Source organism: Denticeps clupeoides, chromosome 9 (genome assembly GCF_900700375.1).
Source record: "Denticeps clupeoides chromosome 9, fDenClu1.1, whole genome shotgun sequence".
Lineage (NCBI taxonomy): Eukaryota > Metazoa > Chordata > Actinopteri > Clupeiformes > Denticipitidae > Denticeps > Denticeps clupeoides.
The window spans coordinates 894,878-917,641 of NC_041715.1; the positions used below are offsets into that span (position 1 = coordinate 894,878).

Here is a 22,764-nt window from a genome sequence, read left to right on the forward strand (position 1 = left end):
CTTGTCTTTTGTCTTATCTGAACCACATGACAGCTTCATTTCTGATAGAATGGACTCATCGTTCAGAACAATTTATTGATCTGTCTAGATAGTCTTATCATATTCTATGACCTCCATAGATGTAGATGAGTGATGCACAAGGGCCAGCTCTTAAGAACACATTATGAATGCATTCTTAATCTGATAATGCAATATAATAAAATTCATAATATGTACATTCATAAATGCACAAGCTAAATCTTCTGAAGAACTATTGATATTTGAGTGTGTTAGACAAATTAGACAAATCTTTGTGATGAGGGTGCATTATCTGAAACTGAAACTATATTTACCTTCTTTTTTTTTTTTTGTCTCTGTTAAAAGCAAATGTTTACCTGAGTTGTGTTGACTTGTCAGTTTCTCACATCCTGTTCCTGCAGCCTGAAGGCTAACAATGTCTGAATGATGCCACTCGAGCAGATGATGAGCCTCTGTCTCTCTCGCTCTCTCTCTCACTCTCTACCTCTCTCTCTTTCTACCTCTCTCTCTCTCTCTCTGTACCTCATTAGTCAAAAGTCTGGATTATTATTACATAACCTGACGTTACTTTTATTTTGTACAATAATGTATTAATATTCCTCAAAGTATGACTGTTTTCTGCAGTCCCTCCTCCTGTGTAAGCTGAAACAGGACCTTGACACACGGCTCTTTTTTTGTTGGTTCTGCTGTTGGGATCTAGATCTAGAACAGGTGATGACAGTCACTGTTCAGGTGTATCAGGAGCCTGTTTGCTGTTCACCTGACAAGTTTACCTTCTACACGCAGAAAGTCAAACAGTCTCCAAGGGGAGGGAGGTGTCTCAGGTGTCTCCTCCTCAGCTCTTTCTCTCTGAGGGAATCTCAGCGACCAGACGTCCTCTTGTCTGGAAGACGCCTTTCTTCTCTCAATAACCTTGAGGCACCAGGAGAAGAAGAAGAAGAAGAAGTATCAGCTTTAGAAGAGAGGACCTTTGAATGAGACAGCATGGAATCCGTAACTCCCAACACCCAGCGGTGAGTGTAGCACCCGTTCAGTGCGAGTCCAGCACGTGACTCTCACCGTTTCATTGAATATGTGCGTCCGCAGGAAGCTGTTTGGAATCAATGTGCCGAAGAAGAAGAAGAAGAAGCAGCAGCAACCCAAGGGGCTTGTGATTGCGAACAAAGACGCGTTGGGTAAGGCCTGAAAGGCAAACACAGGGGCGGCTGCTCAGTGAGAGTTGAGCAGGTAATGGCAGTAAAAACTAGACTGTATCAACAGAAGCTCACGACGGCTTTTATGGCATGTGAAGCATGGAGTTTGTGCATTTTTACCGTTTTACAGCATTTACCAGGCGCCCTTATCCAAAGCGACTTACAATCAGTAGTTACAGGGACAGTCCCCCCCTGGAGACACTCAGGGTTAAGTGTCTTGCTCAGGGACACGATGGTAGTACGTGGGGTTTGAACCTGGGTCTTCTGGTTCATAGGTGAGTGTGTTACACACTAGGACACTACCAACAACAACAGCAACATTTATTTCTTATTTAGCCATTAATCACATACAGTACGTCTCAATGGGCTTTGACAGGTCCTACAGTTGACCCCCCCACACTTGACCCTTCTGCAAACTCCACACAAAAAAAAGAAAGGAAGAAACGTTGGGAAGGAGAGAAACATGCGTGTCCATAATGATGCTACTGGTCCATTTGAAGATCCCTATAGCTGTAGTTGTAACGGTGGTGGTGGCTGTGGTGACCCTCTGGTTTGTTTCATTGTATGCCCTCATTTAGCAGTTGTCAGGAACCAGGATTTATTTGCTGGTCTCTTCACTGGGGTCTGCCAGTAGTCTGGGTGCTTGATTCAGTATCTTGAAAAAAAAAACAAACAGAAGCATCGTACGACCGGTACTGAAATACGTGGTTATGGTGGTATATTGGTGCTACAGGGTCTGCGTCCCGAACACTGACCCCTTTTGCATGAATTCTTCCGTTTGCCTTTGAGATGTTCTACCATTAATGTCCCAGAATATTGTCCCATTAGTGCAATTAAGCTTAATGTCGTCATTTCCTCCACAGAAGCCAGCGATGTCAGTGAGACCCAGCCAGACGACCCTGCCATGTTGCAGGTTCCAGACAGTGCTGGTTGGGCTGGGAACTTCAGTCTGCCTCCTGCCAGGGAGGTGCCCAAAACCAAGAGGTACTCATGCACCACATGAAAAGCTCAAATTTCGGTTTTGTAGCTGGTTAGGTAGATGGCCACAGGTTTTCCACACCAGTTTTAGGATTTATAAAATGATACATGATACAGCATACGTTGTTGTTGAATTCTGTTGTTGAGGTCCAAGCTTGTGTCCAAGATTCTGGAGAGCGACAACAAGCCCAAACCTTTCCAGGTAGGTTTACAGTAAAGCTATTATCTGTCACACACCGTCACCCATCCTGCTGAACCGAGGACTGGAATCCATGCAGATATCCATCAACATCACCGAGGCCAAACAGCTGGTTGGGGAAAACGTCGACCCCTGTGTGGTGATTGAAGTGGGAGACGATAAGAAGCAGACCACGGTTAAAGAAGCCACCAACTCGCCCTTCTACAACGAGGTGAACACATCACTTCCGTTTCACTGTCGGCGTTCATCTTTAACCTCCATTGCTGAATAACACAGTCCCTCTTTTCCACAGTATTTTGTTTTTGACTTTTTTGGCTCCCAAGAGACCTTTTATGACAAAGTCATCAAACTGTCTGTAAGTAAACTTGTGCAAATGTTAAATAATACGTGACTTGTTCTGTAATCTCATTAATGTTGGTCAATTCTGAGCAAATGTGTGTTTGTGATGAATGGTGTTCCTTCCTTTTAGGTGATGCACTCTAAAATAATGAGGGGCTTTTGCATCGGTTCCTTCAAGCTGGATGTAGGAACGGTCTACAGTCAGCCAGGCAGGAGTCCCCTCTCCGCTTTACACCACTTGGGTTTTGTCTTTATTGTCTTTATTATTCCCTATCTCACGTCATTTTGTCCCCCTCAGGTCATCAGTTTTCTAACAAATGGGCCATGCTGATGGACCCCACAGACATCCGCACAGGGGTCAAAGGTTACCTGAAGTGTGACATCAGCGTCACAGGGAAGGGAGACTCGGCACACTCCTCGCAGAAGTTCAGCGACGCTGAGGAGAACATAGAAAAGTAATTTCTTGCGTAGCATTTACACACCTTGAAGAAGGCCGTGCATGGGTGGTTGTAGCCTAGTGGGTAACACACTCGACTATGAACCAGAAGACCCAGGTTCAAATCCCACTTACTACCATCATGTCCCTGAGCAAGACACCTAACCCTGAGTGTCTCCAGGGGGGACTGTCCCTGTAACTACTGATTGTGAGTCGCTCTGGATAAGGGTGTCTGGTAAATGCTGTAAATGTATGTTAATGACATGTTAGCGACTGAATAATTGAGTGCGACTCTGGCATTATGTGGCCTGGCGGTTAAGGAAGCGGCCCAGTAATCAGAATTTTGCCGGTTCGAATCCTAAGCCGCCAAGGTGCCACTGGGGTCCCCTTGATGAAGGTTCTGTCCCCACACACTGCTCCCCGGGCGCCGGTCATGGTGCCCACTGCTCACCAAGGGTGACGGTTAAATGCAGAGGACACGTTTCACCGTGTGCTGTGCTGTGTATCCCAATGACCGTCACTTCACTTTCATGTTGAGCATGAGCTTAGTAAAATGAAACAGGCAGTGTACTTGAAATAATACTTTAAATATTTGTTTGCACGGTCCATGTATGAAAATGACTCCCTGAAGTTTAGCTACATCTGTGGCTCTTTAGCAGCCCTCCATTCGCTGCTCAACATCCATCCAGCTGCTCCTCATCTGATCTGTTAATCCAGGAACCTGCTGCTTCCCCCGGGGTTCCCCTCCAAGCGGCCGTGGGCCCGTTTTTATGTGAAAGTGTTCCGGGCAGAGGGCCTTCCACGCATGAACTCCAGCATCATGGCCAACGTCACCAAGGCCTTCATTGGAGACAACACGGCCCTCATCGACCCCTACGTGGTGGTGTCCTTCTTCAACCAAGTGGTAAAAGGAACTGCTTATCCATGTCATTATCTGCCCGATAGAATAGGGTTAAAATGTTCCACCGTTCTCGCCCTGGCAGGGCAGGACTTCAACACAGAAGAGCACGGCGGACCCCGTGTGGAATGAGCAGATCGTCTTTAAGGAGATGTTTCCTCCTCTGTGCCAGAGGCTGAAGATCCAGGTTCTGGACGAAGGCAGCATGAACGATGTGGCCATCGGGACACACTTCGTAGACCTGCGGCGGATCTCCAACGATCAAGACGGGGATAAAGGTGGGGTAGCACGCCCATCCTCACGTGTGTGTTTGGCAAGATTCAATGTACACAGAACTGAGAGGTGGCTCCATTCCTACCTACTTTGTAAACAGAGCTACCAGGTCAGGCCTACTTGTGGTACTGGATATACAGTAGATCCAAAGCGTATGAACAGGAATTTTTAAACCTCTTCCAGGTTTCCTCCCGACCTTCGGCCCCGCCTGGATCAACTTATATGGATCAGCCCGCAACGTCACGCTGGTCGATGACAATCAAGAGTTGAACGAGGGGGTGGGGGAGGGCGTATCCTTCCGAGGGCGGCTCTACATCGAGCTGGCCGTGGAGATCTTGTCTGTAGCCGGGGCGGTGGAGTCTAAATCCATTTTCAAGGACCTAAAAGGGCCCAAGGCAGCGAGCAAGGACCCTAAAGCCACTCCATCGGGCTCGGCTGGAGCGGCCGGTGGAGATGAGGAGAGGCAGAGCACAGCTGTGGGTGCAGAGGTCATCCCGGTGGAGCCTCCACGGATGGTGAGGGTCATTGGTTAGTTGGTGGCTTTATCCCCTAGTCTGGCTCGTAAAAACCCTCGCAGTGTTCATGTTCCTTCCCAGGTCGGGGTAGATGAGAAGGAGAGCTTCATGCTGTTCGGCGCTGTGTTTGAGGCCAGTTTGATTGACAGGAAGATTGGTGACAAGCCCATCAGCTTTGAGTTCACCATTGGTAACTGACGTGTTGACCATGTGTCCAGAAATGTTTTTTTGTTCAGTCATTCATCTGGTCACATTTTGTACTGAACTCTATGCAGGGAATTATGGGAATTTGATTGATGGCCCTCAGATGACGACTAAGAAGAAGGGACTGGCTGAGGTGTCTGACTTTGAACAGTCTGCACTGGCGCCCCTTCTGGACGCTCATGAAACATTACTCTGCAAGTCCACCACTCCTCCAGAGAAGCCCGTTCTTGTTGATGGAAACAGGTCTGTATCTTTACATAAAAAAAATATTATTTAGGCCCCGTCCACATGATCCACAAGTTTTTCTCTAAAACAGGAAAATTTCGATCCATTCAGGGGACTATTTTCTAAAAACAGGATCCAGAGTCAATTTCATTTTTCATTTTCAGTTTTTATTATTTTTTTTTTTTAAACCAAAAATCTGTTCCCCATGAGCGTTCTCATTGGGATGGAACCTTAAAGGTCGCCTATTATGTTCCCTAATACTGTATCTGAAGTCTCTGTGTCAATTCAGCCTTGATGCAGAATTACAGACACTTTGATCCAGTCCCTAAATGAGATTTCCCGGAACACGCTGTTTCGGTGTCTGTAGCTTTAAATGCTAATGAGGAGGAGAGGGGCGGGACGAGGAGGAGAGCAGCCTATAGAAGTTGAGGGGCATTCACGAAAATAACATCATCAACCCCGTCCACCAACCACAATGTTTGCGCAGTCGATATTTTTCCAGAAAAAAATAAATGAACGAACTGGTTCTTCAGAGTCTCACATGACCGTACTTAAAAAAATATGTTTGTACTCTTTTTTTTTTTTTTACGTCCAAACACCGAGCAACTGCAAAGCTTCACACATTTGGAAGCCATGACAGTTGGTGGAGATAATGTTTTATGGGAGGGGCGGAAAAAGCATGAGAAACGGGAGGTAACTTTTCCCCTTATGGCATCATAAGGGGACAAATTCCAGATCCAACTGTCTGAACTGCCACTCTCTAAACAGTGAAGCAGAACGACCAAACGCTCTTTATACCGACCGCCATTTCAGGCCACGGCAGGACCATAGACAGGCTGGGGGAACTCGTATTAATTTTAAATCATCTCACAAAGTCACATTTTCATGATCGGGGACCTATTGAGGCCTGATATGTTGTCATTCCCAGCGAGAGCAGCTTTACTCCTCTCTACTTACAACTCGGAATATAATCAAGTGCAAATATAATCCGAGCAAACAAAGTCAAATCGACTACATATTACCTTGCAAAAATCAGCTATCATCCACATAATCAGCACTGTAACAGCAGGGAACCTGTTCAAGTTTTCCTCTTTGTGCAGAAACTACAATTATTTACCCATTCACAATCGGAAACCATGCATCCACGTGATGAGCAGCTGGGAAGACCAGACGTACCGACTGCACTACTCCAATGTGCTGGATAGGATTGCGACAGCGTTTGTACGTTCCTCATAATACCCTCATGAACATTCCTGTATAGCATCATGAACGTGTGCAGGAACTGAGATTTGTCCAATTGCAGGAGGAGGGACTGGAGAAGGCTGGAGATCTGCACAAGCTCTTAGACCCATCCGTCGAGTCCTTGATGCTCACCGTTCATCAGGAGTTCTGCAGGGATGCCAGGTACCTCAGCAGGACTGATTCTGGATCAGTTTTGCCCGTCAAGTCCTGGTTTAAATTAAATGCACTAAAGCATATTTGTTTGCAGCCTTTTTATGTTGGTTATGTTTCCTTAATATAAATGTATGAATGAACTGTGTTGCTGTAAAGGAGCTTCATAGCCTTTGCTGAGAAGAGGGTGAAGGGGAACCACCTGACCATGCTGGACAAGAAGCGTCTGACACTGTGCAAACAAGAGCTGGTACGTAATTGCGGTGGAACAGAGTGTGGATTAAATCATTTGCTAACTGTGTGTGGTGTCCACAGGAGAGCATCGTCGAGGTCATCAAGTCCCTGACCGAGTCCAAGAGGAAACCTCTGAGTGTGAAGGAGATGCTGCAGGAGGCCCAGAAACTCACAAAGAGGCTCCGCTTCATAGTGGAGGAGGTGTGTTTCCATGCTTGAGATCATCTCCCAAGATCAGATCATGTCAGTAAATATATTTGTGTGTGTGTGTGTGTGTGTGTGTTCCTCAGCCCCAGCACACCGTCCCAGATGTGTTTGTTTGGCTGCTGAGCAACAACAAGCGGGTGGCGTACGCTCGAGTCAATTCCCGCCATCTGCTCTACTCCGAGAACCCAGAGGAGGTGGGACGAGACTGTGGCAAGATCCAAACCCTCTTCCTCAAGGTACATCACGATTAATCGATAGTAGTCACAATGATACTGTTTCGTGGTGTTTGTTCTGCTGTAGGTTCCGTGGAAGCTTTAAGAGCTGAGACAGCCTGAGAGTAAAAACTGTCCTTCAACCTTTAGTATCTTCTGCTGGAGGGCAGGAGTGAAAGTAAAGTTAATGTCATTGTGAAGCACTGCAGCACAGCACGCGGTGTCACAGTGAAACGTGTCCTCTGTATTTAACCATCACCCTTGGTGAGCAGTGGGCACCATGACTGGCGCCTGGGGAGCAGCGTGTGGGGACGGGACCTCAGTGGCACATTGTCCGCTTCCTTACATGCTAGGCCACCATTGTCACAGAGAAGTTTGAAGTTTGTCTCCTCTGTCCCACAGCCTCCTGGTAGACGGGTGACCAGTTGGACGGTCCAGGCGAAGCTGGACGTCTATCTGTGGCTGGGCAGCTGCAAAGACTCCTCCCACATGCTGGACAATCTCCCAGTTGGCTTTGAGACCAAGGGCGGTGGCCATGACGACAAGGCTCCACCTCCCTTCCTTGTGTACAAAGGTGTGGCTGCCATGCCCATCCCTTCTGCCATGCCCATCCCTTCTATATTTTGCGTGAAATGTAGTGAATTGATCCTTGTCGCTGAAATTTACCGCGGGTGGGGGTTCTGTTTGCAGATCACCATAGGTTTCAGCTGCGCTCTCACGTGTACCAGGCGCGAGGGCTGATCGCTGCCGATGCCTCCGGCCTGAGTGACCCCTTCGCCAGGGTCTCCTTCCTCAATAACAGCCAGACCACAGAGGTAGCCGAGTGTGCACAAGTCCAACTTGTGAATATGTAGAATGACCTTCTGCACAGGGTCTGTATCTTCTCTGTCTGTGTTAGATCATCAACCAGACTCTGACCCCGACCTGGAACCAGACCTTGCTGGTCCACCAGGTGGTCCTGACTGGCGACTTGAAAGATCTGGCCGAGGAACCCCCTCGTGTTGTCATTGAGGTCTACGATGATGACGCTCTGGTGATAAATCTCGCTGTCATTGTCACATGCCCGCTATGCACTGGGGTGTGGCCAGTTTACCCAAACACTGCACATCACACCTGTTTCTGCTGCAGGGCAAAGCTGAGTACCTGGGCTCCACCGTGGCCGTCCCGGTGGTGCGGCTGGCCGACGAGCCCTACCAGCCTCCCCAGCTCCAGTACAGCCCCCTCTACTGCGGAAACCAGTCCGGCGGAGACGTGCTGGGGGCCTTCGAACTCCTTCAGGTCAGAAGGCCAAGCAGCTCCTGGCTAGAAGTGTGGAACCTTCACCGGTCGCACAATTTGATTCAATTATGATGGCCAGTACCTTGATTATCGATGCATTATGATGCAGCCCATAAATTTTACTACATAACCTATCATGATGTTTTCAAAGAGATGAGAGTGGAGCGCCCAGTCACTACCGGAACTACTTTTTAACTAGAAAAGCAACGTCATTGTGATATAATCCATTATGTTCTGCACCTCAGAATTCAACACCACTAGTGCTCACCAGGCCAGAGAGCATGTTCTGTTGTGTGCACCACGGGTGTGGCCAAGTAGTCTAATACCTGCGCATACCGGTGTCTCATCCACAACTGGTCCTGCGGCCCATTTATATTTCTTCTGTTTCGTTTCGTTATTTCGTCTTGTCTCTGGCTGATCGCTATTTATATCTGTCGATGTGGTCTACTGAGATGTTGCCATGGGCCTTTTCCTGCTCCGCAGATCCCTGAATCAGGGGAGAAGAATCTCCCTGCCCTGGACGAGTCGGATAAGCACATCGTCCCTGTACCGTCCTACATCCGGCCGGTGCTCCGGCGCTACAGGCTGGAGGTAAGAGTCCTCACAGCTCCCTTTCTTCCTTTCTGTTCTAATGTTTTTATCAAATATTCAGATGTTCCAGAGCATTTGTTATGCTGCTACATGACTTGCCGCCTCCAGTATTCATTTTACCGCTTTTTTGTTACTCTGCATTGCACTTCATGTGTCCCGGTTTGTCGATCTCGCACACGTGCACTTTATGTCAGTATGTAACGTTGTTTAAATGCTACACGTAGCGCCAGGCTGCTCGGTTTCACTACGTACGTAGCCGAAATGACAATAAAGCTCAACTTCAACCTGATATTCACACGTTCGCCGGCCGGTTCATACGAGAACATGAACGGGCCAAAAAATGGCCACATCATCACGCCAACGTTGAGAACGGTTTCACCGCTAGCTGCTTCTCTGATTCTTCAGTTGTGGTGTGAATTTCGGGGCTGATAACATCGCTTTCCGCTCAGCAGCTGCAGAATGCGGACATGTTTGGTGTGTGTGTGTGTGTGTGTGTGTGTAGTGCAACTGTGTCTTTGGATTTTGAATAGGGGTGGTAGTAGCCTAGTGGGGTAACACACTCGCCTATGAACCAGAAGTCCCAGGTTCAAACCCCACTTACTACCATCGTGTCCCTGAGCAGGACACTTAACCCTGAGTGTCTCCAGGGGGGGACTGTCCCTGTGACTACTGGTCGTAAGTCGCTCTGGATAAGGGCGTCTGGTAAACGCTGGAAATGTAAATGAATGATCCTGGTACAGATTGCCATGTAAATGTGTGTGTAGGTTCTGTTTTGGGGTCTGCGGGAGCTGAAGAAGGTGCAGCTCCTGTCTGTGGACCGGCCACAGGTTCTCATCGAGTGTGCAGGGAAAGGACTGAACTCCTCGGTCATCCAGAGCTACAAGTCCAACCCTAATTTTGCTGTGCTGGTCGACGCCTTCGATGTGGTGAGGAGCCTGTGATGTCACTTCCTGTGTCGTGCCAACATCACCCATATCATTCCAGATGAGGCCTGCGTTGATGTGATATTTTATTGGCCGACCAGGAGCTGCCGGTGGAAGAACACCTCCACCCCCCCCTCAGCATCACCGTGGTGGACTGGAGAGCTTTTGGGCGGAGCACCCTGGTGGGCAACCATGTCATAAACAACCTGGGCTTGTTTAAATATGTCCCTCCACCGGTTATGTCCCCACCAAAACAGAGTATAGAAGGTAAAAACCCCTCTCGACACATCCACCTTAAATTTCCATCTTAAGTGGTGTCCTAGCGGTTAAGGAAGCGGCCCCGTAATCAGAAGGTTGCTGGTTCGAATCCCGATCCGCCAAGGTGCCACTGAGCAAAGCACCGTCCCCACACACTGCTCCCCGGGCGCCTGTCATGGTGCCCACTGCTCACTGAGCGTTAAATACACGTGTCACCGTGTGCTGTGCTGCTGTGTGTCACAATGACTTCACTTTACTTAATTCTGTCGGCCACCGGGTGTCACATGGCCACTGCCACATGGACCAGGTGTGCTCAGTAAACACATTGTGTTAACTGTCCCACAGCTGCTCCACTGCTTGTCCTGGACAGCCAGTCGATAGATTCTCGCGGCGAGGACGTCTACGTCAACATCGAACAGGACACCGAGCCCATCGTCCCCCTGCCCAGTCCTGAGCCCTCGACAAAAGACAAGGTGCGCCAACACAATGATGAGCAACACTAATACTAAACAGCTTCAACACACACACACACACACAATAAATCATGTAACATAACTACAGTACAACTTCACACACACGGAGCGGTAGTAGCCTAGTGTCCCTGAGCAAGGCACGTAACCCTGACGGTCTCCAGCTCGTAAGGAGCTCTGTGTAAGGTTATCTGATAAATGGCATAATTATAAATTTAAAATCTCTTTCTTTGGCAGGAGAGTAAGAAAAGCAAAAGAGGAAGGTCAACCAAGAGGAAGAAGCGCACCATAGCAGACGAGTCGGCCGAGTGTGTGATCGACTGGTGGTCCAAGTACGAGGCCTCTGTTGAAAAAATCCAACTGGTACTGAATTGGAACTTGTCCATGATCATTTTTGATATATTATTAGCATATATATTGTCCTCGGACTCCGAGAAGGTCATTAGGTAAAGTGACGTGTAATAATGTGTAATGTGCCCTTCCTTGTAGGCCCGGCAGAGGGAGGCCCACCCGTTTCCGCATGTGTTTGATAACTGTAAGTAGACGCTGGTAGACCGCTGGTGTTGTACCAGGCCTGCATTCACGGGGGGAGGGTCACCAAACCCACACTCTATGATGTGTTGCAGTATCCCCTCTCCAGAACCTTCTCTCAGATGGAGTGGGGACGTTGGGTAAGGCTCGTTCTCTGCCTGGGTTTCCCCCTCTGTCTCTGTCCGGAGCAGCTGCTGCACCAAGCATGTCCTTCCATGCGCCAGGGAATGTCGTCACTTATGCATATGTGGAATGTGTGGTCTTTTACTACAGCAACATGTGCATCCGTGTCTTGTTCTCTTCATCTGCAGTGTCTGGCATTAAGGAACCTCTGGATGAGAAGAAAAGGACCCAAATGGTGAAAAGTGTACAGGAACAGACCAAGCTGGCAACCTTGCAGGTGCAAATCGCACGAGGCTCCACACACAAATAAACACAGCAGAGCTCGTCAAAATTGACCAAAAAACGTGGAATTATATCTAAAATGTTAACCTTTCAAATCGATTATTCAGGAAATTTTTAATGCCTGGCGCTTTTTAAAAATGGATAATTATTGTCTAAACGTCACACACGGACTAATTTCTCTCTGTCTGAATGGATCTTGGCTCCGCCCTCTACCTAGATCTACGACAAGGAACTGGAGGAAGAGTTCGGCTACTTTGACGACTGGGTGAAGACCTTTGAACTGTACCGCGGCAAAGCCAACGAGGAGGACAGCGTCAGCGATGAGCGGGTCGTCGGGAAATTCAAGGTGTCGTTCGTCTTTACACGTTACATCCATCTCATAATTATGACGAAATTGCAGAAAAAAAAAAAAATCATAATTATGAGAGATTTTTTATGAACTCGCTCTGCCTGCTACCCCAGGGCAGGTTCTGTCTGTACAAGCTGCCCGAGCGTGTCGATGAGAGAAGTGAGGACTCCGTCCCGTTCAGGATCAGCCAGGGAATTCCTCCCAACAGCTCCATCAAAGTCCTTATTCGGGTTTACATTGTCTCTGTGAGTAAAAATCGCGCTACGTGCAATCTTACGTGCACATTACGCATGCGTGTTGTACAAATAAGGTGCATAACCTCTCCTCAGGCCACCAACCTGCACCCAGCAGATCCTGATGGGAAGTCCGACCCATACATTGTGTTGAAGCTCGGGAAAACGGAAATCAAAGACCGAGACAACTACATCCCCAAGCAGCTGAATCCGGTTTTTGGCAGGTATGGTGCTGCTCTCTTCACTGAACACAAACGTCCGGGAGGTCTGCGAGTAACTAGACACTTTTGCCCCTCAGATCTTTTGAGATCCAGGCCACCTTCCCAAAAGAATCGCTGCTAACCATCCTGATCTACGACTTCGATATGATTGGAGGAGACGATTTGATTGGCGAAACTCAGATCGACCTGGAGAACCGCTTCTACAGCCGCCATCGAGCGACCTGCGGGCTGCCCAACGAATACGCCCTGTGAGTGTCCAAACCGTGATCAGCCGGCGCAGACGAGATCTTTCTGTGATTTCTCTGTATCTGCAAATCAGACATTTTCCTCTTTAAAAATCACATGACACTCACCTTTCAGATCGACTTTCCAATCACATGTAGTTTTTGCATAAAGTACCAGTTTCAGGTCATTATTGTCGGTACCAACCTGAATTTTACTTGTTATCGGATCAAAAAGGAAATCAGTGGCAATGCACAACGGCATAACTTTAATTTTATTGCTAAAGAAAAAAACGGACAATGAGATGTGAGAGACATGATTAATTCTTTTTAATTCTTGTATTTCATTCGTCAATACTTTTACAAAAGTGTTATTTTCAATCGCTCCAGTGAGGGCTACAACGCATGGAGGGACTGCATCAAGCCCAGCGAACTCCTGGCCAAGCTCTGCAGGGAGAACGGCCTGAGCGAACCGCAGCTCCGGCCCGGCAGGATCACCATCGGTGACAAAGTCTTCACGGGGAAAACTGTGTTCGTGGACGAAGGTGAGAGTTTCGGGGCGGGACGCGTCGCGCTCTTTCTGGCAAATGCGGCGGCCGTAACGCTGTCTTCACAGACCAGCCGGTGGAATCCTACGAGCACCTGGCTCTCAAGGTGCTGCACCGGTGGCCGGAGATGCCGGGCGTCGGGTGCAGGCTGGCCCCCGAGCACATCGAGACCCGCTCCCTGTACAGCAAGGACAACCCCGGCATCGAGCAGGTGAAGCCCAGCGCGCTGACCATATCGTATTATATCTCGTATGGTCTAAACATGCACAAAAACGGCCATATTACTGCTACTCGTTACAGTCTTGTCTCTCTGTGTACATGTGTATGTGGTGAGATGATGAAGTTGACTCTGGCTGTTTGACCAGGGCCAGCTGCAGATGTGGGTGGATATGTTTCCCATGGACATGCCACACCCAGGACCACCGGTGGACATCTCCCCGCGCACGCCCAAAGGGTGACCGCTACTGCCGACGCGGCCGGAAGGCGGCGGTTGTGTACAGAGGGTGGAGATGTGACACAGACACAGCTCGCTGTGGTGGCACGCTCTGTTAGCTATGGAACGTCCCATCCCCGAACCTCGCGGAGTATTTGCGGCCTCGTTGCTGCCTGTTCAAATAAACCTTTAAAGAGAGAGAGAGCAGGTCTAAGCAAGCCGAGCATTCACAAGAGCATGTGAAAAACAACACACACTTCCACGTAATTGATCTACAGGGCATGAAAAAAAAAAGCAATATGTAAACGGAATATATCAGTCAGGTATGGCATAGATCCGAGTTCTCCAGCTCAGCTTCCACTTGGGACCGACTCCCATTGAACCAAGTTTAAATAGCTTCTTGCACCGTATACAGCGGGCCTGACAGTTATTGCCTGGACCTGGTTGGAACCACGTTGCAAATGTGGCATTATCCACCTACTAAACCTTACACTTTCCTCATGATTTATGCACCCACTAAAAACTACCTGCTGAAGTGAAAGTGAAGTGATTGTCCTCCGGACGTGTCCTCTGCATTTAACCGTCACCCTTGGTGAGCAGTGGGCACCATGACAGGCGCCCGGGGAGCAGCGTGTGGGGACGGGACCTTCATCAAGGGGACCTCAGTGGCACCTTGGCTGTTCGGGATTCGAACCTTTCAACTTGTGAAAGCCCCCTCCTCCTCCTCCTCCTCACACTACTAGAACTGTCGGTAGCTTCGCTCATTCCAACTCGTACACAAAAATGCGAAACGGCAAGTTTAGAGATTAGCGGAAAGAAAAGAATCTTGTTTACTGGGCTGTGCTGTTATATTTAACGGGGTGTTTAACAGGGTATTTAACAGGGTATTCCAAAAATGACTAGTAATCCTTCAAATCAGATGACAGGATTTAGATGACAGTCTGAGCTCTGCTTCCCGTCAAGGTACGAGCTGAGAGTGATCATCTGGAACACGGAAGACGTCATACTGGAGGACACCAACTTCATTACTGGCCAGCAGTCCAGTGACATCTACATCAAAGGGTATGTGGAAGCACACACACACACACACACACACAGGAAGATTTTTCTGTTTTTATTCCCTGGTGACGTAATCTTCTGAGCTCCAGTGTGACGTCTTATGTGTCATCTGACATCTTCAGATCTGCTCACACACAAAAGTACAGGCTAGCCAAGTGTTTGAAGGGCAGGAGGTTTATCAGGTGGGCCTCAAAGCCACGAGCGATGTTCAACTTATATTTAAATAATGTCATAAAAGTGTATTTGCAAAGCACAGACAAAAACAAAATGGATCAAATCCAGACAAGTCTAGATTTGGGCCACACTAACATAGGTGAATGACGTCCCAACAATATTCTGGACCTAAAATGCAGGACTGTCTCAAAACTGTAGAATACGGGCAAATTTGTGGTCCACCAACTTTCATGCACCTTCAGAAGTTCTAACAGATCTGTGTGGAAGTTTTACACTATCTGGGATACTGGACAGTTTGTTGGGAGTCAGTTGCACTTGAGAAGTGGGGTTTCTCCGTCTTCAGCTGGCTGAAGGGTCTGGAGGACGATCGTCAGGAGACGGACGTCCACTACAACTCCCTGACCGGTGAGGGCAACTTCAACTGGCGCTTTGTCTTCCCCTTCAACTACATGCCCGCTGAGAAGATGGTGGTGGTCAGCAAGCGTGAGAACATCTTCTCCCTGGACAAGACTGAGCAGAAGCTCCCGGCCGTCCTGCTCCTGCAGGTCTGGGACTTTGAGAGGCTCTCCTCTGATGACTTTTTGGGTGAGTAATTTTTTTAATTAATACAGATGAAAGATATTGCAGTGGATATCAATGACCTTTATGTGTCTGTGTGGCCCCAGGCTCAGTCGAACTGGACCTCCACAAGTTCCCCCGCGGGGCCAAGACGGCCAAGGTGTGCAAGATGGAGATGCTGAGTGAGACGAGCGACAACATCTCCATATTCCAGCAGAAACGCTCTCGAGGCTGGTGGCCCTTCACCAAGGCTGGCGAGCTGACAGTAATGTTCCCAACACATCTTGATTTGGAGTTCCTTTGGGAAAACCAAGTTCTCACCAGGCCCAGGCCTGCTTATCTTCAGCTGTGTATTACATGCAGGGTGTCCACCAACCTGGATTTATGTTCGAGGACAGGGTGTCAATCGCGTTGGAAGACCAGTTGATCAAGTCCATAATTTCCAGAGAGCAGGGCTGGGAGAGTCTCTCAAGTGATGAGACGATAGATGAGACGAAAGGAACAAGCAGGAGACGTAGGGAAGGGAGGGAGAGAAAAAAGGCCCTACGGTAGCCATGCTAATGTTAGCAATCAGGTTAACTAAAAATATAGTAATATACCACACAGTAACCATAGCAACCTCTCATGCTACATTTTTCAGATTTAGGTAATATCGTAAAGATTTGTGGCTCTTGTTAAAGGGCTTCCAAGGTTCCAACATACAGTAGATGCTTCAAGTTCTAACTGCAGAAAATGAACCGTTCCAGGGGAAGGTGGAGGCTGAGTTCCACCTGGTGACGGCTGAGGAAGCGGAGAAGAACCCGGTGGGCCGAGCACGCAAAGAGCCGGAGCCGCTGGAGAAACCAAAGTAAGTAAATTCATATACGTACCCCACTTACATGCCTTAAAATGTTCAATAACAAGCGATGAATAGATTATACATCTGACATTCGCATCCAGATCATATTCATAAAAAATCCCAAATGTTAGGTGTGATTCTCAATTCTTATTGGCTGTCAGGAGCGTGCACACGCCCAGTCGTGGTTTACATGGGATTTTTATTTCTTTTTAACCAAATTCGACACGTTTGACTAGAAAGGTAGGCGTGGTGTTAAAAGTAGGTCTGTAGGTATCATCCCACATCCCAGTCGTGGTAAAATCTTATATCCACTGCTATTATAAAGCATAATAAAAATGCTATAATAAAGCGCCACTACAGAGGCTGAATGACGTTTGATCGGCGGGCTTATCGAGTGACGCCTTGTTCCCACAGCCGCCCGGACACGTCCTTCTCCTGGTTTGTGAACCCGTTCAAGTGCTTCTTCCACCTCATCTGGAAGAACTACAAGAAGTACATCATCGTGGCGGTGGTGCTGCTCATCACCGCGCTCTTCGTGGCCCTGCTGCTCTACACGCTGCCCGGGGCCATCTCCCAGAGGATGGTGATGGGCCGCCGGTCCCCCTGAGCCCGGGTCCTCGCCGCGAAGCCAACAGAATTAATAACAGTCACTTCTTCTTCCTGGCTTTTTTTTTTTTTTTTTTGGTTGATGTTGCTGCCAAACTTTCAGTAGAACAAACATTTAAATTTGAAATGAAGGAAAAAGACCCTCGACGTCCTCTTTTTCTTTAAACAACATGAATAATCAGGAGTTTGGATGAAATGGTTTTAATCGCATTACACAGGAACACCGACGCTGATAAATTTGGTTTATTTAAATATCAAACGTAAATGAATACAGTAAAACACTCCATATATATACATAAGTACACCATGTTTAACGCATTCTGGACAGTTGCGTCCTCTCCTCACTGTGACAGCTCCAGGTCTGTCCCCAGCGTCCTCTGATGCGCGTAGCTGGCCGCCGCGCCGTACCTGTGCGCCATGTGCGCGGCCGGGTCGCGGGGCCCCGCCTCGGGGAAGGGGAAGCCGGCGCTGTACTGCGGCCACCCGCCGACGCCCCTCTGGAGCTTGGCGGGCGGGGCGCTGGCCTGGGGGCCCGGCCGCTGCTGCCCGGCCGCCTGCGAGCTCACGAGGCACGCCTGGAGCTTGCGCTTGGCCCGCCAGCGCGCCACCCGCAGCCGCGTCTTCTCGCGCCGCTCCTTCACCAGGTCGGCCAGCAGCGCCTGGGGCAGGTCCTTCTCCAGCTCGCGCCGCCGCAGCTGGCTGCGCCGCCGCAGCTCCGCCCGCGCGTGCTTGTACTGTTCGTAAAGGTTGAGGTCGCGCAGCAGGGGGCGCTCCTGCCGGGGCACGACCCCTGCCAAGGTCGTCTGGGCGTCTGGGTCTGAGGAAGGACATGTGGCGGCGTCATATTAAACAGCAATAACCAGCAAGACTTTTCTTTTTTTTTATGACGTGGGAGTGGTTTAGACAGTTTGTGGGCGGGATCATGCTCTCTAGTGTTGTGATTGGCTGTAATTGATCATTTTATTGGACTAGAGTCACTCCCTCTGGAACAAAACGTTAAAAGGTTAAAACGTACATGCGGAGGATGCTGCAGGCGTGTAGTAGACTGGATTGTGATCTGCTGAAGGCCCAACGCTGTCCAGAACGCTGCTGTGGCCCTCCACAACGGGCGAGGTCTCCACCTCCTCAGGCTCTTCTTTGATGGCCATTTCTTCCTTAACGCCAACGCTGGTGCCGCAGAGAGCCCCGGGGGCCCTGGCAGGGGCCTGAGGCGTCGCTCCCGCAGGCTCCGTCTCAACAGAAGTTTCCTGGTGTCCGGTGTCCAGCGCGGGAGACTCCAGCTTCTCCTCTGAAACACACAGGTGCACAGGACTAGTAGCATCTGTCCAGGTGCTCGTTCATCTTGACCTTCCACTAGACGTCCGAGTCACTAGAGATCTTCAAACAAGAGCTAAAATCTTTACTTTTCAGGAAGTACTAACTAGGGCCCTTGTGTGTGTATTTATATATTAGGCTCGTCACGATACTGAAAAACTCGATATCGATACTAAAGATGGTCCTCGATACTCTCTTCGGTACAACAGGGGAGCTTTTCGATCATTTTTTAAAAAATAAATAAAGAGTATTTTCAGAATGTTCAGAACACCAAATACTACATAAAGAATAGATATCAAACGAACAACTAAATAAATAATTTAAATGAAATAAAAGTATTTTGTGCCAAAAATACAAAAATGAAAAATAGTTTATATATATATATATATATATATATATATAATTCCCGAGTTATTAAACTCTTGGCCCAGGCCAGAACACCACATCCACAGGCCTGTACAGCAGGGACACGTGACGTCATGACGTCATGCTGTGGCCTTATCAGGTCACCTGACCTAATTCCTTAATTGGAGACGCTTTTCCTGTTTCGCTCCAACCCTCAAAGTTCTCGCTGAGATATCTGGGTTGGAGCTGGATGGACCTGCGTCTCCATGATGGAGCTCCTCGTTCGGCGTACCTTTAATGGACGTCACGACTGTGGTGGTTCCGTCAGCTCCGATGAGGCGGATGTCGGTGCTGGTGGGGTCCCGCAGTCGACTCGCCACCAGCGGGGACCCGGGGTGGCCGAGCAGCGGCTGCCGGTCCTCCCTGGCGGCGACGGCGTTCAGATACTTGCGCATGGCGCGCATCTGGGAGCGGGAGATCTCCAGCATCTGCCTGATGTTCTCGTTCTCCTGCTCCTTGGCCGACATCTCCTTCTTGATCTCGTCGAACTTGGCCACCATCACCCGCACCATCTCGCCCAGCACCATCTCCACCGCGATGTTCACCGCCTTCTCCACGACGCTGCCCAGCTGGCCTCTCATGAGGGACGAGACGGTTACATTGACGTCCATGCCGGCGGCGGAGAGGGACCTTCTATACTCTGTCTAGCTGACGCTGCAGGCAGGCAGGCATCCAAAATATAAGCAGTCCCACCAACGATGGCGGACATAGAAGATATATTTCGCGGCCGAGAACTACGTGCTGCTCACTAACCTCCAAATGAACATTTCGTTCTGTTATCTTCCGGGTTATGACCCGTGTTGCCAGATGTCGAGATTAAAGGGGAACAAAACGACGCGACTTCACCGCGTTTACTGTGCTTTTTATTCAGAGACGGCACCTACTAACTTCAAATAAAGGAACAGAGCGGTACAAAATCTACATTTGGGGAAGAATGTGAAAATATGGGTAACAAAAAAAAAGTGTTTAAACAGGTCATGGCAACGTAATTTAGGTTTCAAAATAAAGGTCCTGGCGAATTTGACGAAAAGCAATTAAAAGTCTTTAGATTAGACCAAAGAGAACGAGGATAAGAGTGTGGATTCTGCTGTGTGTTAAAGTGCATGTTTTTAGGATCTGTCACAGATATTTCACTCCTCATTCATGATTTTTTAAACATTTATTAATCATCAATACATACCAAAAAACATAGATTTATTTACAATAATCCTATAATAATAGTTCGTTTTAAAGTAACAAGCAAGCATAGGGTATAAAATAATTGTGGCATTAATGAAGTTTTTTCTGAATGCTGCCGCATTTCAGTGATCTCGATTTCTGAGTGTTTACACCTGTCCATTCTGCATACGTGCGGTCCCCGTCCCCTGCCGTCTCTGCTGGGGGTCACAGGTTACGCTGTGGGAGTTGTGGTTCATGTCTCTGGTAGGGCGTCCACCCCGCAGAACCTTGCTCATGTCCATGTACTCCTCGCTGTTCTCTGCATTCCCCTTTCTGGGTTTGGCCTGAAAGAAGGAGTTTGTGCAGTTTTTAATCAGCGTTCACATTCACATGTCACAGTTTCATTGTTCTGTTCTCCATATTTCATTATCTTGAAAAAGCCGAGAAACCATGAAAAGCATGAACTGGACCCGTCATCTTACCCGAGGCTGGCCGTGCTTCTGCTGTGGAAAACCAAAATGACATAAACAGACCATTATTTCACGCCCAGCACAAAAGTCTGTAGTTTTCTCTAAATGCCCCGACATTTTCCAATAAAATGTTAAGAACACCTTTGGTCTCCCCGCTTATTCTAAATCAAATGGATCAAATGATTATTTATTGTGCTATGTTGTTGGTCCTGACCTGCATTGGGACATAGATGAGTGAATCATACAGCTCTTCAGACCTGCATATCTTAAAAAAAAAAAAAAAAAAATGTTCATCCATTTTAACTATTATTTTCTATTATATTTTCTATAACAGTATTTTTTTCACTGTACATCAATGCCAATATCTGCATTGCTCCTTTTCATTTTTTATTCTATGGTGAATATCTGTATTTTAAAATGCATTCTTGAGTTCAGCAGAAGAATCGTACCCTCATCTTAACGTAGATGATGGTGATGATGAACCCGTAGAGCGCGAGGGTAGCCGCCACCACCGCGAGGGTCCAGGTCAGGGTCTGCGGTGTGGACTCTGTGGTGATGTGACATGGTGGCAGGGGACTGTCTTCCTCCATTTGAACTGAAGTGGAAGAAAAACAGATCACATTGAACCTGAACAAATGTTTCCCTCGTTTGAAATCCAAACCTTTACATTTCTGCCACGTACGCCCTTATCCAGAGGGACTTACAATCAGAGGCTACAGGGACAGTCCCCCCCACGGGGACACTCAGGGTTAAGCGTCTTGCTCAGGGACACGATGGTAGTAAGTGGGGTTTGAACCTGGGACAACCGGGTTGGACAGTGTGGACGATTTATACTGAACACTTTCTTATCGTTCACTCATGTTAATGTGATGACAACAGTGAAGGTAAAAAAAAGGAAAAAACAGATCCATCAAACATACTTCACTTTCTCCTCATACAACAATTATTAAATATGTTTCATCTATTGGAGTCTCCAACATCTGATTGGCAGTGTATGTGAAGATCTATCTTTCATTTACACTTTAAAACGTTCTCATGATATCCTGGTAGGAGGATGAAACGTGTGTGTTGCGACATTTCTGGAAATTGTGCTGGAAAGTCCCCTCTGAAGGTGACGGCGTGGTGAAAAGCGAATTTTGACCTTTGTCACCCTGGAAAAGGGCTGCAGCTAAAACGGACGTTTTCTAATTCGCGTAATGAAAGCTAATGGACAGTAGCAGCGTAGTGAACAGCACACGTATGAAGAATCGCAGAACCAGTTGTGCGATGGAGGCGGAGCGACTCGCACGAGTTCTACTAACATGTGAGATTGGCCACGCCTCCACGCCGATGTAAGATGGGAATCGGGGTGGTCCGGTAAATTTCACAGTACAGCTTGTCTGCATCTGTCTCTGCGAAGTTCTTCAGGTTGAAGCGGGCCCTCCTGCAGTTCTCCATGTACAAGGTGCAGCCCTCCGTGCCCAACTCGCAGACCACGCCCGAGGCGTCCGTCCGCAGCTTGTAATCCATCTTCCAGAACTGCTCCCCACTGTGCTCGCAGGAAAAGGAGTACGATCCATTCCGGTGGAGCCTGGGCTCCAGCAGCACGCTCACATTGAAGTCTGTGAAGCAACCAGCGCGTTACCCCTGAAATACTCAAATCTGAAATGTGTAAAGCGCACCACGAAAAACAGGATGTCCTGCCTTGTGGTGACCCCAACTATTTAAAACAGTATACAGTGCAGTAGATGGCGTGAGGTACACGTCTAAATGCTGCCTTCACACCCCTCTTACTGGCCTCCTTGTTCTACAGACCTTCAACAAGCATGTGAAGAAGCAGAGATCAGCGGGTGGTAAGGAACTCACCAGCATGGGCCGCCGTGACGAAGAGCAGCGCGCTAACGAGTGCGTGTCTCATTGCAAGACGTCCTCCCCGCGTCGGGCTTTACTGGCGGTGTGGAGACGGAGACGAAGGCTTGAATCACGGTGCCGGTCTGACGCATCGCTGCCTGAATCTCATTGGTGGGCCCAGACGCAGGAAATGCGGCCGAGGTTTCAGAACGGCAGTTTTTTTCTTCTTTTTTTCTTTTTTCCTTTTATCACGACTGCTAGCGTCAACACCGTCAACACCGTCAAAATTCCAGTCAGTAACAGCAAACTGACGTTCATTTCTGTAAACAAGGAAGTCTGGTGCTGCTTTTCCCCCTTTTTAATTCCACAGGTTTACAGCAGCAATCTGACGTAATATTATGGTTTGATGAGCAGTCTTACCAAGTGACTTTTGAAAGGATCCACATTTGCTTCACGCAGATTCTCCAGTGGTGTCCCCCAGGGATCAATACTCGGCCCTCTCCTTTTCTCCCTCTACACGAGATCACTTGGTGAGGTCATGTCCTCACATGGGTTATCCTACCACCGC

At 48.4% G+C, this 22,764-nt stretch overlaps 3 protein-coding genes across 6 annotated transcripts; 1 reads left to right on the forward strand and 2 right to left on the reverse strand.

Annotated features, from left to right (window-relative positions):
• The first annotated feature begins 792 nt into the window (after positions 1-792).
• fer1l6 (fer-1 like family member 6) lies at positions 793-17,072 on the forward strand. Of its 3 annotated transcripts, XM_028990710.1 has the most exons (42): positions 793-1,031; positions 1,105-1,193; positions 2,075-2,195; positions 2,337-2,391; positions 2,468-2,599; positions 2,681-2,743; positions 2,858-2,936; positions 3,026-3,182; positions 3,881-4,067; positions 4,147-4,339; positions 4,518-4,849; positions 4,931-5,039; positions 5,125-5,296; positions 6,379-6,499; positions 6,582-6,682; positions 6,830-6,920; positions 6,986-7,105; positions 7,195-7,347; positions 7,726-7,897; positions 8,014-8,138; positions 8,222-8,356; positions 8,452-8,601; positions 9,085-9,192; positions 9,957-10,118; positions 10,217-10,382; positions 10,719-10,846; positions 11,081-11,206; positions 11,333-11,378; positions 11,470-11,514; positions 11,686-11,774; positions 11,997-12,125; positions 12,242-12,373; positions 12,458-12,585; positions 12,660-12,830; positions 13,194-13,348; positions 13,420-13,562; positions 13,717-13,805; positions 14,748-14,846; positions 15,361-15,602; positions 15,683-15,840; positions 16,322-16,422; positions 16,828-17,072. In XM_028990710.1, the coding sequence occupies exons 1-42, from the start codon at positions 1,003-1,005 to the stop codon at positions 17,018-17,020; spliced, it is 5,496 nt and encodes a 1,831-aa protein (XP_028846543.1). In that variant the 5' UTR covers positions 793-1,002; the 3' UTR covers positions 17,021-17,072. The 3 variants fall into 3 exon arrangements, with proteins under 3 accessions (XP_028846543.1, XP_028846542.1, XP_028846545.1); XM_028990709.1 differs by having other exon boundaries at positions 11,470-11,774; XM_028990712.1 differs by lacking the exon at positions 11,470-11,514.
• A 176-nt stretch (positions 17,073-17,248) lies between these two features.
• LOC114796510 (uncharacterized) lies at positions 17,249-19,516 on the reverse strand. 2 transcript variants are annotated; one of them, XM_028990714.1, is made up of 4 exons: positions 19,492-19,516; positions 18,971-19,392; positions 18,035-18,307; positions 17,249-17,836 (listed from the first exon to the last, which is right to left on the reverse strand). In XM_028990714.1, the coding sequence occupies exons 2-4, from the start codon at positions 19,347-19,349 to the stop codon at positions 17,361-17,363; spliced, it is 1,128 nt and encodes a 375-aa protein (XP_028846547.1). In that variant the 5' UTR covers positions 19,350-19,392; positions 19,492-19,516; the 3' UTR covers positions 17,249-17,360. The 2 variants fall into 2 exon arrangements, with proteins under 2 accessions (XP_028846547.1, XP_028846546.1); XM_028990713.1 differs by having other exon boundaries at positions 18,971-19,510.
• A 362-nt stretch (positions 19,517-19,878) lies between these two features.
• Positions 19,879-22,351, reverse strand: LOC114796511 (uncharacterized). The gene is made up of 6 exons (XM_028990715.1): positions 22,212-22,351; positions 21,668-21,967; positions 20,816-20,961; positions 20,581-20,631; positions 20,379-20,399; positions 19,879-20,240 (listed from the first exon to the last, which is right to left on the reverse strand). Exons 1-6 carry the CDS (start codon positions 22,261-22,263, stop codon positions 20,064-20,066), a joined length of 747 nt encoding a protein of 248 aa, XP_028846548.1. The 5' UTR covers positions 22,264-22,351; the 3' UTR covers positions 19,879-20,063.
• Positions 22,352-22,764: the final 413 nt, after the last annotated feature.

Excerpts from the sequence above, each read along its gene's own strand:
- fer1l6 (XM_028990709.1), top strand. The coding sequence starts at position 1,003 with ATGGAATCCGTAACTCCCAACACCCAGCG. Across the intron at positions 1,032-1,104 it reads GTAACTCCCAACACCCAGCG|GAAGCTGTTTGGAATCAATG; the intron begins GTGAGTGTAGCA and ends GTGCGTCCGCAG. Across the intron at positions 11,775-11,996 it reads CCAAGCTGGCAACCTTGCAG|ATCTACGACAAGGAACTGGA; the intron begins GTGCAAATCGCA and ends CCCTCTACCTAG.
- LOC114796510 (XM_028990714.1), bottom strand. The coding sequence starts at position 19,349 with ATGGACGTCAATGTAACCGTCTCGTCCCTCATGAGAGGCCAGCTGGGC. Across the intron at positions 18,308-18,970 it reads AGTCGTGACGTCCATTAAAG|AGGAGAAGCTGGAGTCTCCC; the intron begins GTACGCCGAACG and ends TGTGTGTTTCAG. Across the intron at positions 17,837-18,034 it reads GCCTGCAGCATCCTCCGCAT|ACCCAGACGCCCAGACGACC; the intron begins GTACGTTTTAAC and ends GTCCTTCCTCAG.
- LOC114796511 (XM_028990715.1), bottom strand. The coding sequence starts at position 22,263 with ATGAGACACGCACTCGTTAGCGCGCTGCTCTTCGTCACGGCGGCCCAT. Across the intron at positions 20,962-21,667 it reads AGGCGTGGCCAATCTCACAT|TTCAAATGGAGGAAGACAGT; the intron begins GTTAGTAGAACT and ends CTTCCACTTCAG. Across the intron at positions 20,400-20,580 it reads TCATCTATGTCCCAATGCAG|CAGAAGCACGGCCAGCCTCG; the intron begins GTCAGGACCAAC and ends GGTTTTCCACAG.